Here is an 18,956-nt window from a genome sequence, read left to right as displayed (position 1 = left end):
TAGAACATTACGCATTTTTTCATATCTTGGCAATGTTAAAACTACGTTACGCAGAAGAAGCATGGTTACTGAGCCATTGTCATATTATTGCTAATACTACAAAAATACCATATTTTTAATTACCATATATTTCCACGATGAGAAGGTATGTTGCGGGAAGTTTAGGCATCGTACATTATGTATACTTTTCCATAACTTAGCAATAGTTGAACCTGGTTACACAAAAAGGCGCTCCCGTAGTATGTGAACCAAGATGGCGGACACAGGAACGTAGTATGTGTACCAGGTTAGGGTTAGAACATAATTTTATTCCAATTTTTTCTTATTTTAGTTCAATTACGAGTTAGGGGACTAGCCAAGTGGCTCCCGTAGTACCTGTACATAAAATGGTGCTCCCGAAGTATTCGTACCAAGATGGCGCACAAACTGAACATAGTGTGTGTACCAGGTTAGGGTTGTTCAGGCTGTGCGTCATCTTGGTACGAATACTTTCGGAGCGCCCATAAAATCATGGCCTAACCTGGTACGCATACTACGTTCCGGTATCCGCCATCTTGGTTCACATACTACATGAGTACTTACAAAAAAGTGTGATCACCAGACCTAGCTATTTGAAAGTTGTGTCGTTTTAACTTCATTGTTCTAATTTACCTATATTGTACGCTTGGTGCAATACTCTAGTTAATCTGCTGTCGTATGCGATATATCCATGCGATATATATCTGCTGTTCAATATTCAAATGAAGCAAAAATTGTGTTGCAGAACTCTACGAAAGAAAAATGGAAGAAATACATTTTTGTCACATTTATTTGTTTAGATACCAGTGTTTGTTTTATTCTTTTATGATTATCTCATAGCATTTTCTTGTATTTTCTATATATGCGAAAGTATTCTGATGAAATAAATATTTCAAAATTTATGGGAATATAGAGCAGAGGTGGGCAAGGCTCATGTGGTGGGTCATGTATATATTTTAAAATAAAGATTTCATTCCAAAGAGTTACAAATACAAAAGCGCGCAAGACGGAGGGGAAGGGGGTAATTGCACGTCGTCGAATCGAGTGTTTAAAAGTAGTGCATGCAAAATTTGTTGAAAGCAGAAATTTATTGCATCATAAGATGCGGCGATTGAATCACCCAACGCGACGGATTTGGCCCGAGAGCCGCCTATGTCAGTTATGGAGAGTGGAGGGAGAAAAGAAGTGGGCCACATCCAGTAGTATAATTTAAAATTTTAACGGAAGGTTCTCTTTTGTATCGAACTCACTAACAATAGTAACACATGCATAAAAAAAACTCAAGTCCGTCTAACTACACTAAGTTGTTTATCTTTATAGTGAATAATACCTTCAGATCTAAAATTATTTGTTAGTGACGTGACGTCACCTCATGACGTCATACTCTCGATTATAGAATGCCCCCTTCGCTCAACAATAATATGTGTGGGCTACTGTGTACAGCAGGCCTGCACAACATACGGCCCGCGGGCCGCATGCGGCCCGCTAGATACTTCTGTGCGGCCCGCGGGTGATTCGGAAACACGCCACTTCTCGGGTCTAACAATCAAAGCAGGCATTGTTATGCAAGTGCGCCGCTACTCTGATCATATTCGAAATCGTGAGATTTATGTTTTTCACTAGTTTCACTAAATGTCTAACTTTGTGTGAAATTTGTGTGCCCTTCGCGACCCCCAAAATTCGTCGCTCGACCTCTGGCCCTCCAGTTGGGGAAACCCTGATTTAGATATTTCAGTATTCAGACTGAATCACGCTTAAAACAATATCGGTATACAATCTCACACCCATTAGTTCATATTAGAAACCTCTTAATAACCCCATTTTTTTTTACTAGCAGTTTATGAAACTGAAGTTTTTTTTTTAATTCAAATTTAAAACTTAAAAAACAATTCCGTCATTTATCAATGGTGCAAATATTCTCGCACAAAAGATTTTGATATTTACTGTAAAATTTCAAATAAATTAGGCAGATTTTGTAGAAAAATGTAATTTAACAGTCGAAAAAGTACAACAGAGGAAGATCTATTGCTACTAAACGGATTGTTCGTCTAGCCCAGTGGTTTCCAACCTTTCTACCCTGGCGGACCGGTAGAATAAAATTAAATGTACTCGCGGACCGGCAAAAATTGAAATGACCGGAACAGAAAAGCATAACATAAATTTGCGTAATATAATGGAGTATGCTTCTAGACAAAAAGGCACACTTAAAAACATATCACACGAAAGAAAACTATCAAATAATTTGGCTAAAAATTGAAATGGGTGAAACAGAAAACAACCCCATAAATTTGCGTAAAGAAATGCAGTGTTGGGCACCCATTATGCGTAAGAAAGACACACATAAAACATCTGACATAAACAACATGTACAAGCGAAATCATGTACAAACATTATTAACTATAGTGATAATTTTGCCGCTGTTTCGTTTCCAGTATAGGATTGCAAACGAGGCCTCAAAGAAGTTTCTGCAACACGTAGCTCTTCACCGGCGTGCGGCAGATTTCTTCGCTGTGTTTTAATTAAAGCTAGTGATGAAAATGCTTTTTTGCATAACGCAGTAACTGGTTGAAAATATGGACAATAGTTTGATTGCTCGATTACTTAGCGATGGGTATTCGTTATCAAAAGATATCCTAAATTGTGACAGTGAATATTTTTTTAAAATCTGGACTGTAAAGTAGAATCACAAATATTAATCAAGCTTTTTCTTTTTTATCGGGTTTATCATATATATCCTTCTGTAGTTGATCGACGTCTCAAACGAAATGAAATTACAATGATAAGTCGTCGGTAACTTGGCACCAGGATCAAAATTCATACTGTGCCTGCTCAAAAAACTGGGAAAAATCTCTGCGGTCCATGATTTTTGCGCGTCTCGTGACCACCTGCAGGGCTGCAACAAGTTCATGTCTTACTGGAATATTATACTGTTCTTGACAGTTTCTGGTTCAAACAAAGATATATGCATAAAGTTTTATGTAGATGGTTATATTAATCAGGAAAAGCACGCAGAACAGAAAAAGCATGCGTGCCGATTTTTAGTTTTCTGAATCTTGCGAGATTCGATTGAGCGCATTCGCAATGAATTGGAGCCGAAAAAGCGAAAAGTGTGGTTACTCGGCCCCAAGATGTTGCGGAAGACGTCGCCACAATGTCGCGAAAGACGTCGCCACAATGTCTCAATATGACGGCGGAAGAGAACTTGTCTAGCCTACTATGGAAATATCCAATAACGGTAGATATGACTAAATAAATTGTCATTCATATATTTGGGACGATTTTACAAAACTGAAACTGAGTAAAATATTTTCCTGCACTCAGTTTATACTGCAACACGCAATACCTAATTCTAATAAAAAAGAAATATTGGAAATGAAGGGTGCGTTTTCAAGGTAGATGAACCACTAAATACATATTTGCCATCTCATATGCAAAAATACTGTACCTTTTTTTTATATAGAAGAAAATAAGAGTCTTCATATTTTTAATTAAGCTCCCCAGCAATGAAAGTGTTTCATTAAATTTAATTGTTTTCCAATATTATTTTGATTTGTAGTACATCTTGAGAAACATATATGTGGCAAAGTTTGCGGCCCGCCGGGACTTCAGATTTATGCTTGCGGCCCTCGTGGTAATTTGAGTTGTGCAGGCCTGGTGTACAGGGTTGCATAACGAAGTTCTACTCGACATTTACGTCGTGTTTTATTAATACTTTGACAAAAGCTTTTGCGATTTATTCCTTTTTTTAAATATAAATTACTGGTACTCCCGTAGTATGTAAACCATGATGGCGGACACCAGAACGTAGTATGTGTACCAGGTTAGGGTTAGGCCATATTTTTAGGTACAAATATTACAGGAGTCACTTGGCTTACTCTTAATAGAAATAAAATATGAAAAATTGGAATAAAATTATGGCCTAACTCTGACCTGGTATACATACTACGTTCTGGTGTCCGCCATCTTGGTTCATTTTTAAAATATGTAAGATTTTCCCTATACACGGAAAGGTATTAGGCATCATGAAAAAGGCGGTTTTACACTCGCAATCCCATCTAACCCAGAATATATTGTCTGAAATTCTGGTATCACAAATATTGGAACTTTTTCCATCAGTGCTAAGCTCACACGAATGCCGGGTATCACTGTCTTGCTTCCTCCGTCCCTAGAAAATTATGATAACAATTTGTCCCTTCAAGGAATTGATAAATTTCAGACACAATTAAGCTACAAAATAAAATTATTCAGTTTATACACAATTCTAAGTAAAGTTACACACGGGCACAAAGCGTTTTCGTTGAGTCCGTTATAACATCATATTCAGCCCATTGCCAATACGAAAAATCGCATCATATATATATATATTACTTTTCACTTTTCGTATACTTCAAATTATTTTAAATATGACGACAAATGTTTTGAAATTTTGTCAAATTATTTAGTGAGAGTGAGTAATAAGTGAGTTTAGTGTGAGTAATAAATCACATTTCAAAGGTATTTGTCGCGGGGTTTTGATACAAAAGTAAATAAACTTCCGTGTTCTTCATGTGCTATTGCATAACCTGTCAGGTATATGACCAAACCCCAAGCTAGAACCATAAATATGTTGCCATATATACCAATGACAACTGTACAAGCAAAAATAATTATATAAATGACCCATGGATACCATTCGCAGTAATATATGGCAGTTTCAACTTTGATGAGATTTTCCGAATCGCCGGATCCATTAGATTGGTTCATGCTTTTAAAAGCACTTCTAGCTTCGTAATACTGAACAAGGGCCTCCGAAGTACCATATTTCGTTTGTAAAATAGAGCCAAGTAACATGATGCTATCACCAAGTACCACCGACGTTTGACATGACTTTAGGGCCTCAATCGATTTTTTTAAAATTGAAATTGCCCTTTCATATTGTCGAAGTTCATAGAGAACTTGAGAAATTTTATATACACAACTCCCGAATAATTCTGTGCGTTCGTCGTTTTCTATACATTCCATAGTAAACAGGTCGTTTGATACCTCGAGCAACGCAGGGACTAGATGACTTTCGACAAATTTACGTATTTTCTTGATGTCAATGCCTCTAGATTCAGACGGCGGTTTTGGTTTGACGATAGCCTCAGCCAATTTTGTAACACATTTTTCAATTGCAGTGGGACTCGATGATGATTTATATAATTCACACGCTGCATAGGAGAGTGCGAACGCAGGTATAACATCACCATCCAATAGATATGCGTCCACACATCTATCCAGCTCTGCTCCTGTTACTTGCGTATACTTTTAGTGCTGTTAACAATGCTCAGCAGCGTCTTCGTAGCACTGTGATTATTTTCCAATTCTATATGACAGACGAGTCGCATTAAAAGCAAATATATCTTCCTCCACGTATCGGTGTCGTCAAGGTTGATTTTTTCAAGAGTTTTCAACGCTTCTGAATAACGACACGACTTGAGCAAACCAGGTACTTTACCTGCAAATAAGACAAAACAAAAATTGTTGATAACAATAATATTTATAATTCTTCTAAACACTGTGTTGCATTTTTCTGTTACTGATTAACGAAAAAGAATGCGACTTGCTACTGAATTCTTTTGTTAAAAAATGTTTGTATTTTTCTTAATTTTCCCATTCGCCGCGTTTTATATTCCTCAAAAACATAAAAATGCATTTTCGAATCTTTTCTAATTGTTCTAACGCTTTGTCGTGTAAAGACGGAACACCATCACATAGGCAAAATATAGGGGGGAAATAGGGTATTATGGAAAAATATCGCGACTTTTTTATCGCTCACCTGAAATACAACGATGCAACTTCTAAAATATTAATTTCGAACCTATGTATTTACAGCGGAACAATATAAACCTAAAATATCTCAGCTAGAACATCAAAATACGCTTCTTAGACAGTCTTAAGTAATTCTTAGTATCACTGTCATCAACTCTATTTTCAGTACTAACCATAAATTTCACAATTCTTAATTTTAAGCACCCTAAAATGTCTTATGGAAAGCCCCGTTTCAAGTAATGCCTAATGCTTCTACAATAACCCATCTAAATTTAAGTCTTAGGAACAACGTTTGGTATTCTACTAACCTTCAAGAATCAAATTCTCCAAGTTATTTTCCATGTTAAAAGCGCTTGCCATTATTACATGTTACAAAGCCTTCAAGCATACCTGTGCGAGTCACAATATCTCAGTGTTCGTTACGTTACATTATCTCCACACCCATAACCAGCCAGTCAGTAAATATTTGTTTTGCATTCATAACCGTGCTTTATATATGCTTAAGTACATGGCTTCGCAAACAACGTTCACCATCAATCCGTTATATTATATCAATCCGAAACATTGAGAAAGCAATTTATCTTTCCATCCTTTGAAAATTACTTAAATTGTATTCAATTCCACACATCGGTACGGGACAAGTTATGGCAGTCAATCCTCAAATTACCTAAACGAATTTTGACAGTTTATTTTTGCTCACAAAGAGTGCAATCAAATTGTTATAATGTGTGCGCTGGGCCATAATTTCCGAACATTCAACTTGACTTGATGTTAATTTTGTTTCCAAGGTGCAAGTATATATTTTAAATACTGAAGTGTATATTGATGATTAATATATATGCTGTGTTCGCCCAACTTTCCCAAACATTCTCGTTTTCACTACAAATTATAAAGTCCTTATTGCATTATTTCCACCAAGTAGGTACTACCCCCCTAAACATGACAGCAATGCTCAAATATATGAATACGGAGGTCCGATGACTGATGTACAGTATCGGCAGAATATGAGGCTGCTATTAAAATCTATTATTTTAACATTACAAATCTCGTCAGCGCTAGTGGAACTGTAGCGGAGAAATGATCACCAGCTTAACGGCGCTCCAGAAGTGTGTGTACCAATATGGAGGTAACTAAATTTGTTTGTCCACCTTACATCAAGTTTTGTTTTAGGGACTGAAACCAATGGACAGGGGGTATATTGGCTAACACAGACGGTCCCCGAACTCGTAATAGAATCAAAATGAGGTTAATCCGAATAAAATTATGTCCTAACCCAAGGGTGGGCAACATACGGCCTGCGGGCCGGGTCCGGCCCGCGACTGTATCCAACCATACTCTGTAACGTGGTCCGACGAATCATTCCTGAAAGTTGCCGATCGCTCTACTTACACCGCACTGACAGTGCGACCTGGTGGAATAAACAATTGCCTTACTGAACAAACAATTGTGTTAGCACACTCGTTAAACAGACAATATAAGGTCAAAGCAGAGAGCGTTGTAAACATTCCCCACTACTGTTACCAGTTATATTTATATTTAGATTCTAAATATAAATAGATTTTATAAATTAGATTTCATACTAAGTTTTCCATGGAATATCACAAGAAACGTAAAGTTGACAGAGAATGTTGATTTAATAAAGATTGGATACCGAAGTATTTTTTGTAATAATCCGACCCGCCGAGGACTTCATTTTTCCACATCTGGCCCGCCGACTAGAGAAGTTGCCCACCCCTGTCCTAACTCTAACCTGGTACCCACACTACGGAAGTACCAAAAAAACAACGAGCAGCTTTAACTTTTCCAGTTTGCCAGAGTTGGGTCTTCGCTAGATTTTCGTTTCAAAATACTGCACTGCTATCGAAAGAAGACGAACTTTTTACTGTCATATCAAGCAGCTCTGATGTTGTAAACTTTCACTAATCCTAATAAAAATAATCGCATCCGAATTCCTCAAATTCGTAGCCGACCCGCCCTCAAACATAAGCGGGTATTGTCACAGATTTTACTCATTCGGCATTGAAATTACTATTGGGTTTGTTCGATTGAGGAAAATAGGTACTGTATTTTTTGTTGAACATTTTAAATCAGCAGCTTTGGTTTTATGGAACGTGACTGACCATAAGCTCATCTCGGGTCACTTTTTAAAATTCATTGACGACGCGGGCTGCAAACCAACAAATTAGGTACAAAATTAATATACAAAAAATGGTATTCCCGTAGTATGTGCACTAAGATGGCGGAAACCGGAACGTAGTATATGTACCAGTTTAGGATTAGACCATAATTTCAGGTACAAATACTGCGGGAGTCACTTGGCTAGTTCCTAAACTTGTAATGGAACCAAAATAAAAAAAATTTGAATAAAATTTTGCCTTAAGCCTAACCTGGTACACATACAACGTTCCGGTGTTCGCCATCTTGGTGCACATGCTACAGGAGAGCCCAAAAAATAACAAAGAAAATCTGAATATATTTGTTGAAATTGCACTTGGATCTTTCACCATAGGAGACATAAACATATTCATTTACTTGTGCTGGATATTTGGCACCGTTTTGTAGAGGTGAGAGACTCGATGTTTGGCCTTATTTAGCGTTGGTTTGGTAGTCTTAAGACAAGATACAAACTCTTGTCCGTTAGTCGTGTGCGAAAGGCTGATTTGTTAACGTTCATTATTGAAAAATAATGCTGCTATTACTTCACAAGCCTTCAACATACACCCTTTAGTTAAAGCTTCCTTCAACAAAAGAACGATTTCGCAATCATCTCATTTATGGCAAAGTTTTCACCGAAGTTTCACAATTTTTGTTTGTCTAAGAAAAGATTTCTCTGTTTCATCAGTGAAAATTTAAATTGCGATATCTTTTCGTGACGAATTGTTCCAGTATAGCCGAGGTATTTTCCCCTATGTAATGAGTCGTGTCGTAATATCGCCGGATGTTGTATTCCTTTTGAACAGCAATAATTGCACAATACACGAGACACTGAACCTTGATAATATAGTTTCAGACAAAATAAAGATTCACCCACTTCTCTTAAAATATTCTGTGCTCTTCCGAACATTTTTACATCTTGTGCATTGCGTATAGGTTTACTACTTTATAAAAAATTTAAAATAATCTAGTTTTGCGTTAACCGCACATTTGCAGAATTAATGATTCGTAACTGCACACTTCAATGATCTGACCGAAACTTGTTTCTTTCGTCAGTCATAATAAAAACGCGAAATGAAATTATTGAATTTACGATTTAATTTTTACAATAGAACAAAATATGAACACGATGAAACTCATAGTTAACATCGTACTAATTTAGTGTTTTCTGGAAATCTCAACCATTACGCAGGCCTCAAGAAATTGCCCGCGGGCCGCGTGTTGGAGACCCCTGAGTTAGACCATAATTTTGTTCCGATTTTCTTTATTTTTGTTCTATTACGAGTCGGGAGTTGTCTATGTTGACCAAGTGAATATATCCCCTGCCGATATGCTTCCTTCCGTTTACACAAGTTGAATAGGCGAACAAAATTAGTTACCTCCATATTGGTACACATACTTCTGGATCGCCGATTCTTTAACATGAGGTTGGAAACTAACCAAGATGGTAAATTTTTATTAGAATATACGGAACGTCTCTGAACGTTTAAGCTTTTTAATACTATATTTATTGCGTGATCGCCAGCCGCTAAGTGTCAGTGTTGAGTTGACTTTACCATTCTTATGTTTCTCGAGGGAATGAAATTTTTGGAATGAATGATATTTTATTGAAATAGACCATATCTTATTAGCGATAGTCAATCTTATGCAAGTATTTAAAAAATCATATGAGCTGTCCAACTTTTGATTGTGGTGATTGGGCCCATTGAACACACTGAAACCCTAAACGACATTCATAGACGCCAAGAAGAACTTCCGCTAAAGTTCTCAAAATATATTCCGATGACAGATTTGTTGTGTTGTTTTTACAATGAAATGGAGTTTTTCTTTAGCATTAACTGAAGTTGCGCTAATTCATCACATAGATCTATTATCATTTTATCGCGTTTTGAGATTTTTACGCCTTGGGTCGCCATGGTTTCATTTCCATAGCCCTGATGAAGTATTTCTGCACAGAAATTTGCTACGTAAGAAAATTACATCGCTTTGCTAACACCCGTTGTGCTTTGTTTCTCTTCGACATGGATACACCTGGTGGCAACCATGCGCAATTCTTTTGTGATTTACTCATTCTACGTTTTCCCCCAACGACCGGTGTCGCAGGTGAAGTTTATGAACTATTGCTGGGATTGATATGAGCTCAATAACCGTTTTAGCTACCCCCTACTATTATTCACTTCAAGGATGGATATAGCGCTTCAAAATCAATCCGATTGTCAGTTCAATGAAATCGACAATTATCCCATATTGCAAGTACTAAGCTCTTTTAGGTTGCTGGAATTGAAAAGCGGGAACGGGACTATCTACGCTAGACCAACAGCAAGTACTGTATTCCATATCGCAATTCCCATTTCTACTCTTACTAATCTTCAGTTTTGAAGATTCCATTTGACAATCAATTGCCTCGTCCAGCCCATTGCATTAGCGTATTGCAAATGTGGACACCACGCATTGGAGTATATCGATCACACTTCAACTTGTTTCGAATAGATTATTACTTATCGATTTTAATCGGTAAGTATGTTGATAGGTATTTGTCTGTTTATCTGTCTGTCTGTTAGATGCACGCGATATCTCACGAAAGTGAGATTGGATCTGCTGCAGATTGTGCATGTGCATTCACCATATTTCGTACCAGTAGCCTATTGGAGACAAGGTGTCACTATGGTGTAAGAGCGCTGTTTTGGAATCCCCCAATTTTCGAACGATAAGTCTTCGGTCTCTGACCGATATTCTCGTTTAGTGATTTATTCAGTCTACGCTCTATCCATATTCCAGTTTACTCCCTATAGTGTTCATTCTACCCCTAATATTTCTTTTAAAAATTGATGTAGAAAACAAAAGTTAATCCGATTGCCAGTACATTAAAATCGACTATTATGTTGAGAGTACTTCACAATTTTTGTTGCAACGGTGAACCTCTTTCTCGCAAAGCTATGCTCCTATCTGTGCTAGACAAAACCAATCACATTATGACTAATTTCATGTCGCCATTCACATAAGCTACGTTTGAAGACGCATTTTATTTGCTATCCAATTGACTCGTCCGATACATTGTAATAATTCTACTATTAAGACGTTGATGCAGCAATTTTAGGGTATTCCCTATATAGTGTTCATTCTATCCCTATTATTTCTTTTAAAAATTGATATAGAGACTCAACATCAATTCGATTCAGTACGTTAAAATTGACTATTAGCACATATATTGTTGCGAGTACTTCACGCTTTTTCGTAGTAATGGTAAACCTCGTCTTTCCCTTGAAACTGCATAACTGTCACGGAGTCAGCATTAGCGATTCTACAATGTGACCAATTCTGTATCGCTATCCATATTTCTACTCTTACTAACAGTTGTATTAGCTACTTTTGAAGAGTCACATTTGACAACATTTTTTATCTCTGAGTGCAGAATCTTCTTTATTCAAGAAAAAATCATCAAAAACTAGAATTCAAGAAAAATTATAATAAGGAAACAAATTTCAAAGTTTTGAGCAAAAAATAATAAAAACCACCAGTGATGGTGAAGCGCAAAAAAACAAAGAAAATAATCAAGAAATTGCACATCATTTTATAAAGAAGATAAAATCACCCCAAAAAAATTAAAAATATATCACATTTTTTAAGATATTCGGATAAAATTTTGTGCCTGATCCGAATTAACGAGAACATAATGGGCCGAATAGCAGCAAGATCGAATCTATAACTTCGCAGAGAACAGACAATCGTTGTATTTCTCATGCATTATAATTTGAATGAATAAAGGCATCAGATTTTGGATTCCCCAATATTATTACCATGTCTCAGATTAAAATTTCGATAACTTTATATAGATTTGTTTTTTCAATTTTAGCAGCAATTTCAATGATAAAATTCCATTTTTGTTTAATTTTTGTAGTTACAAATAGATGAAAATCACTGGAAAAAAAAACTAAAATCGTGCAAAATCTCAAGAAAACAAAAAAGAAACTGAACTTAGAAAAAAAATAGAGAGTGACACAGGGAACAACTTTTCGGGTTCGCGTCACGATTGTGACGTAAGTTAGACGTAATTCTAATTTTACACAACATTTTTCTATTTATTATTTTTCCATTAAAATTCGTTTTTTTTTATACAAAATAAATCTAACACGGAACCTTTTTAATTCGAAAACGCATGTAGCATTAATCGAAGAGTCAAAATTAAGAAAAACATCAAAATTACACGCGAGGAAAAAATCGGTGAAATCAATGCGCATTCATTGGCAATTTTTTCGAATTTGTTTGGGTAAGTCCGGGACAGTAATATCCATCCAAATTGCCATCAAATACACATTCATTTTACCGATTTTGTAAACAGTGCACTAATAAGCAACGAGACCTCTCATACCAACATTATGAATGCTATTGTCTCGCATATTAGATATATCTGCTAATTGGGCTCTGTAAACACCATCCATTATCCACTGGGACAATCGGGGTTGGGTACACGTGGCTGGAAGAGACCAATGTCCATTCGATGAAGACTGATTGTTCATCAATTCAACAACTACTTTAGGTTTTGAGTTTGAATTAGCGAGTGTGTTCGCTGTCGATGTCGAAGATAAACTGGAGGTACATACGCTAGATGTCAATGTTAAGCAGCTTTGAGAAGCTCCTGTCTGGGAGGCGGGTGAGAGGCGTGATTTCGACAAAGCTGTAGATTGGGTTAACGTTGTTGCAGTCGTAGTGTTTAATACAAAATACGACGATGTGACCACTACGTCACAAGTTGATGACGTCACAGTTACGTCATATTTTGTCCTTTTGTTGGTGGGTTGCTGAGATGTCGAGATGTTCGTGTTTTCATTCACTGTGGGCTCCAAGAATTCTTTCGGCAGCGGACGTTTTTTCCGAGGAAGGGGACATGAGATAGATGATCGGTTATTTCCCTGAGATTTTGTTAAATCCGTATTCACAGTGATTTCTGACTTATTGTCCACGATAGTTTCCGGACTCTGGGGGTTGTTTAGTAGATCATCACATTGAACTACTTCAATTTCTACGGACTCTGAGTCCGAAATGTCTGATGATGTGACTTCTACTTGTTCAGACACAGCCGGTGTGTCTTCATCCATATCTATAATTTCTTCATTATCTAAAAAGTGAAAATAAATTATGAACAACAAGAAAACAAGAAGTGCTAATAAAACACAAGTTCGGCGTGTAAGTTAAAAGCTTAGAAATAGCAAAATAAATTGAAAATTACCTTTTTCATTTGTTAGATGTGGCGACAATACATAGGTTGTATTAATTGAAACAGGAATTGGGTGTGTCATTTGAGAAATTTTTGACATTGTTGCGTCACTACACGTCACTAAACAAGATTGAGTCCCCGACGGACATCTGTATTGTGATGTCAGAAACGGAGTATCGTTGCCCTCACTTCGTGGAGGTCTCTCTATCGTTCCTGACGACCAATCATCTATAAATAAAAAGAGAACACATTTAGTTTACAGCCAACTAGTATCATTAAAATTTAAAAGCTTAGTATTAATGTGTGTATGCTGATATTTTCGATAATGCCACGTAGCCATTAGCACGTGAGTGTAAAGTAAACATGTGTAATCAGCGGAAAGACAATCTTCCGCGCCGTGTCTGACTGTACAACTACCGCACATACCGGTTTGTTGACATAGAAGTCACAAACGTTTATCTGTATAGTAAGTTAATCAATTACTAAGTTACTAGATTGCTCTTGCATCATTTCTACGCCTGTTTGCGAGGTATGTAGTACTGAATTATGTAAGCATGTTTGAACTGAAAATTAAACATCGTAAAATTTCCTTTAAAAGACTATTTGTATTTAAATAGCCGAGTTTGTGGTAAAATAAGTTGGCATTACGCATTATGTCATCGTGATATTCTGTTGTCTGTTATGCGCAGTATGCCGTTTATTATATTGGCCCCGTTTAATGTGGGTCGTAAAATGAAATCAGTCTGTTCAGTTGCGACGCACTCCCTCTTTTATATGAGAAAATAATGAAAGACATAAAACTTTTATGACCGAATAGAGAAGCATTGTTTCGTTTGACAACGCGTATGTGATGTATGTCGGAATACAAGACTCCCGCATTGCCGTTTGTTAACAATTTCCGACTCCAAACAATAGTTGGAATTTTTAATCAAAAGATATTTTGAGAATTTAAAGGCAAAGGCCAGATAACAAAAAGCAAAGAGAATTTCGCCGTGCGGTATTTTTTTACAATACACATATACATACACAGTGTATTATTCGGTGACATACAAGTATATAACACATACAAGGCGATGTGACCCAATGTGATATATTTATTACAAAACAGTTGTATTTGAATTCATTCTTTTATGACATAATAAGCATATGTATTCGTTATATTGTATTTCATCCATATGGCGACGACAATTGGTGATGCATTGTGACATCATATCGGGATCTGAATCACAATGGTAGCGATCGAAAACGAAATATTACTGCCAATGGAAGCGTGTGACAAATCAACTATTACCGATACAAAGCAGATGCCATCTATATTTTGCATGTCCGGCGGGTAGTTTTGTACTTATGGGAGCTTATACACATGAATAGAAAAGACTTTATTACATATTAAAAACAGGAATTCTAACTATTATTCATCTGCTACCATCCCTATTAATTATAATCTAAATATACGTTAATTCGTATTACTTTCTAGGATGCGCAATTTTGGTCAGAATTTTTAAATTCAACTCGGGTATATTCAAAGGTGTATTTAAGCTATTAAAACCTAATTGAAGAGTAATTTCACCGAGGCTTCCTTTTGCGGTATCCGTGTTTGAGGCAAAATAAAATACTTAATTATTATACTGATATTCGGTTTTGCCGCATAGCCAATAGATTAATTGTCATTTACCAGGTAGGGAGAAGATTTCTTCTAAAACTAATTTTGAAAGCCACATGAATCACCTTATTGAAGGCGTTACAATCGTTCCTAATAAGGACTGGGAAATTAAAGTAGATCACGATTGTCCGATAATTAAAAATAATTTTAGTTGAATTTCGAAACGAACTTTACTTTTTAAGTTTAATTACAGAGTATAAGTTTTAAATTGTTGTAATCTTTTCAAATGAACTAAATCGGTTCTTTTTAAAATATTTTGAAACGAAGGTAACAAGACGAAATTTAGCAGCTAAATGTATGCCAAATTTTACTTGTTGATATTCTTGATTACATGCAAAAATGGAATTCCAAATCCGTGCATGGTATTAAACTACAAATTGATGACGTAGGTGGAAGTCGTAAAGGGGAAATGATATAAATTTGTTGTAAATAAAAACTCGTCAATTGGCAATACTGATTCTTGTTCAGAGTTAATAATAGAAAATATGAATTAAGTGCGCAATTATTGCAAACTTTCTTATAGTTGACAAAACTTGCGTAACCTGTTACGCCCGAATCGTCATTAAATACATTATTTGCTCCATTATTGAAGTTTAAATAGTAACCTGCTAAGCGACGGTGCATTGTTAACCGCGCACGGGAAAGGGCGTATTGATTGACGGCGGGAAAGAACAAACAGCCCCCGCTGACCTTCAAAGCTACATTCCAGCAACGAGGCAAACAGAGCTAGCTCTGCGAAGAGGGCAATTAGAGTCCGCGGTAACGTACCGTAAATCGATAATATGCCCTCGTTTCTGCCCCAATGAAGCGAAAATAAGATTACTAATGCGCATGGAGAGCTTTTCTAGTGGAAGGGGATTTAGTCAGACTCGGCCTAATTTCTTTATCTTTATCAGAAAACGCATTTTCAGAAACTCAAAACAAGAGGTGCTTTAAACAGAAGTGGCATTAACATCATAAAGAAACTAAAACTCGCGCGCTTTTTGAACACAGAATTATCCCATTATGACGTCACAAGGCTTTTCAAGTACGGTATTATTATGTAACGCCAAAGTAGTTCGGCCTACTTGAAATTTTTGACAATTGACGCCTTTCCATCCGGAATTTGCGAAACGTGAACTTATTTTGAAGCACTGCTGTTTACTAAAATTGTAAAGTATTATCCTCCCACAGTTTCTATTTACGTTTAAAAGTTTGGGATTTTTTCACGACCGGATAAAAATATCTTGCACGTGATAAGAACGTTGCAACTATAGATTGAATCTTTGTTTATGTGTTCGGAGTATGTGCTTAAAAAGATGGAAAGATTAAACCATGCAATTATGTTTTAAGTTTTAATCTTATTAACTTTTCTTAAAATTCGTTTAAAGTTTTATAATACGATTAGTTTTGATTTAGAAATCCTACGCGCGCCCATTTAATCCGGTTCATACACTTTCATAGTTTTCAAAACATTTAAAAAAAATCTTTAACTAAACAATTCAATACTTATAACGGCGAATTATGTCGAAATAATAATACCCTATCTAACAAAGACGTGACTGACACGTACTTGAGTTTTAAGTTTTGCTGTTTAAAATATAAAGCACGGACCAAAAGCGCTTTTTAATCAGTGATTTCATTTTAAAAATGACTTTACTAAGCATAAGCAATTGAGCGTTTACATTTATTCCACAAGAAGTCCTTTATTGACCCTAAAATTTTCCACGGTGTTTTATTTTGGTATTTGCTCTCAAAAAGGCTGTGTTTATTTTGAGTAGGGTTAGGCTTTTCGCTTGATTGGTTCATTTGAAATAGAACTGTAGCGTTACTTTGCGTGACATTTTGCTATTGGATTTCCAATGTAATATTAAGCGGCCACCCTGGATAGGAAAACAATAGAATCTCCGATACCGAGTCTTTGTTGAGGTTTTTTGGGGCATGAAGCCAGGCGGAAGAATTTAAAGCCCGGAACGCCACACTGATTACAAAATAAAATGAGTTCAAAAATATAGCCTCAGGGAATGTAATACGAGGATACTAACCATCGGTCATGGGAGACATAATGCGAGCAATATAAACCATGGAGGTCAACGTAAAGTACAATTATACAATCTATATTTATGCGCAGACATTTTACGAGAATTGCGATCATGAGGTCTTCTAAATGTAGGGTTTCTTTAATGAGCAGTTTTCAAACACCGGACGCCTGTAAATGTCACTTCACATAAATATGCTGATTGAAAATAAGGAAGGAAGTAGGAATTTCTGTTTTATGGCAGCTTCTATGTTTATATGAAAAGTCGATCCCTTTATGGGATTTAGATTTCAAAATCGATATATTATCCGACATTATCATTTACGGATGTACGCCGTGTCATAGAAAGCTAACATTAATATTTTACATTCCTGTTGTATATTTGAAGACCCGTCACATATTATCATTGTGGCTTAACATAAATTATACAGACGTCTGAATTTCAAATGAGACGCTGAACGTAATTAGCATACATGAGGCGCGAGATTTCAACAGCCATGCGTTGAAGCCTATTTCGCGGGGTATGTAACGAATATCCGCCGTCTGCATATTATCAACGGTGGCAGATGTTTTTTATCCGTTGAAAAACCGCGCCAGGAGAACACGCCCATTTCGCGGGCTTTTAACAAACGCATTGTTCGCTAACACAGAGAAAAAGACATTATAAACTCACACTGGAAAAATATTTATTTGACAAGCTATACGCCGGCGGAACTACATGCCAAACATTACTCGTCGTTGAAAAGTAAACATGAGAAAACGCCCAGTCAAACTAGCTTAATAGCATCGTACGGGTCGGATCTCGTGATGCGATCTATTTCCGCATACTGCAATCGTTAAGACGGACAGAGAGTGCTAATAAATATCGTTGTGTGTACTGCGCATTGCGTGTCGCGTATAATCATATCGATTTTATCGACCGACAGTCTCCATAACCCTCGAAGGACGCTTTTTGTCGTCCGAGAAAATTACTATAGAGAGCCAGAGCATTCAAGTGTACACCCTAGTCGCCATAACAATATCGAGTACTTTTGGCTCTTAGATTAAATTTGTTCGCATTTAAATTTTTGTGACGCAAAACCATACAGCTACTAAATACAATCGAAAATTGCGATTTTATACTTTCTGTTGGCAGAAGTAAGTCACAAAGAACAATCCAATTAATAGCGCTAATTATAGTAGGCTCGTGGGATGGCTAATCTTATTATTTTCTAAGTATGGAATGTATAGAAAAGCAACATGTGTCTACGCAATTTGCGTATTGGTGCGAGTTTAACCAGGTTCCTACACGACACTTAATCACGCCTACTCTCAATCAAGCTAATGTACATTTTATAGCGGGTAATTCCGTACGGTATCCTGATATATTCAATGTTGTTAATTGGAAATAGTTTCGATGAATGTTTTTTGTGTTCTATGTTGACGTTCTGTATATCTGACATATTATAACTTAAATTCTCACCTGATATAAATCTTCGTTTCTGATAACTCGTTAAATCATCTTCATTATCATATTCCCTTCTTGATATTGTCCTTTTAATTTTGTCCATTTCACTTTCTGATGAAATATCAATATCCGGACATACAGTGTTTGCTAAAACTTGATAATCATCGCTTATGTATGCGCTTCTCATGTCCTGTAATACATGTGCCACAAGTAGGGCCTTTCTCAAGTCCAATCCGCGGCTTTTGCGTGATCCGCTTGCCGCCGGATCTCTTGTCATTTTCTCGACCGATACACATATAAGTCTTTGAAGTTCCGTGTCCATATTTAAAACCATCTTTGAGTGTTTATCGTATCCTTCTGTTGCTGAAGTTGCTGTCTATTATATATCGTATAAATCAGAGTATTATTTATATGCTGTAATTTACAAAGAAATAAGTTAAGTATATATGAAACAATACAAGATATTTTATCACATTAAACAATCCCGAGTTATATCCATTTTGAACCAACGAATATGCTCGAGAGAATGACAAATTGAGCACGACGTTCCTTCGGTCGATTGCAATGACCAAATGTTGATATCCAACTGAAATATAAAAGGTACGTACATGGCACTGCAGGATGGATAACCATCGAATGAAGTATTCTGGAG

General features: G+C 36.4%; 1 protein-coding gene and 1 long non-coding RNA gene across 2 annotated transcripts; both read right to left on the bottom strand.

Annotated features, from left to right (window-relative positions):
* Positions 1 to 4,493: 4,493 nt before the first annotated feature.
* LOC120343849 (uncharacterized) lies at positions 4,494 to 6,249 on the bottom strand. Its single transcript, XR_013475310.1, has 2 exons — positions 6,117 to 6,249; positions 4,494 to 5,494 (listed from the first exon to the last, which is right to left on the bottom strand). It is a non-coding gene; the product is annotated as an uncharacterized LOC120343849 (long non-coding RNA).
* Positions 6,250 to 11,354: 5,105 nt separating this feature from the next.
* LOC120344296 (uncharacterized) lies at positions 11,355 to 18,752 on the bottom strand. Its single transcript, XM_039413437.2, has 3 exons — positions 18,320 to 18,752; positions 13,190 to 13,405; positions 11,355 to 13,078 (listed from the first exon to the last, which is right to left on the bottom strand). Exons 1-3 carry the CDS (start codon positions 18,636 to 18,638, stop codon positions 12,306 to 12,308), a joined length of 1,308 nt encoding a protein of 435 aa, XP_039269371.2. The 5' UTR covers positions 18,639 to 18,752; the 3' UTR covers positions 11,355 to 12,305.
* Positions 18,753 to 18,956: the final 204 nt, after the last annotated feature.

This window comes from Styela clava, chromosome 5, assembly GCF_964204865.1.
Source record: "Styela clava chromosome 5, kaStyClav1.hap1.2, whole genome shotgun sequence".
Lineage (NCBI taxonomy): Eukaryota > Metazoa > Chordata > Ascidiacea > Stolidobranchia > Styelidae > Styela > Styela clava.
The sequence above is the reverse complement of the archived record's forward strand: the minus strand, read 5'-3'. Positions and strand labels throughout refer to the sequence as shown.

What these genes read in the sequence shown, in the direction of transcription:
- LOC120344296 (XM_039413437.2), bottom strand. Translation starts at nt 18,638, where the DNA reads ATGGTTTTAAATATGGACACGGAACTTCAAAGACTTATATGTGTATCG. An exon ending in GAAACGAAGATTTATATCAG is followed by an intron (nt 13,406 to 18,319) that starts GTGAGAATTTAA and finishes TTTTATTTATAG; the next exon opens with ATGATTGGTCGTCAGGAACG. An exon ending in ACATCTAACAAATGAAAAAG is followed by an intron (nt 13,079 to 13,189) that starts GTAATTTTCAAT and finishes TTCACTTTTTAG; the next exon opens with ATAATGAAGAAATTATAGAT.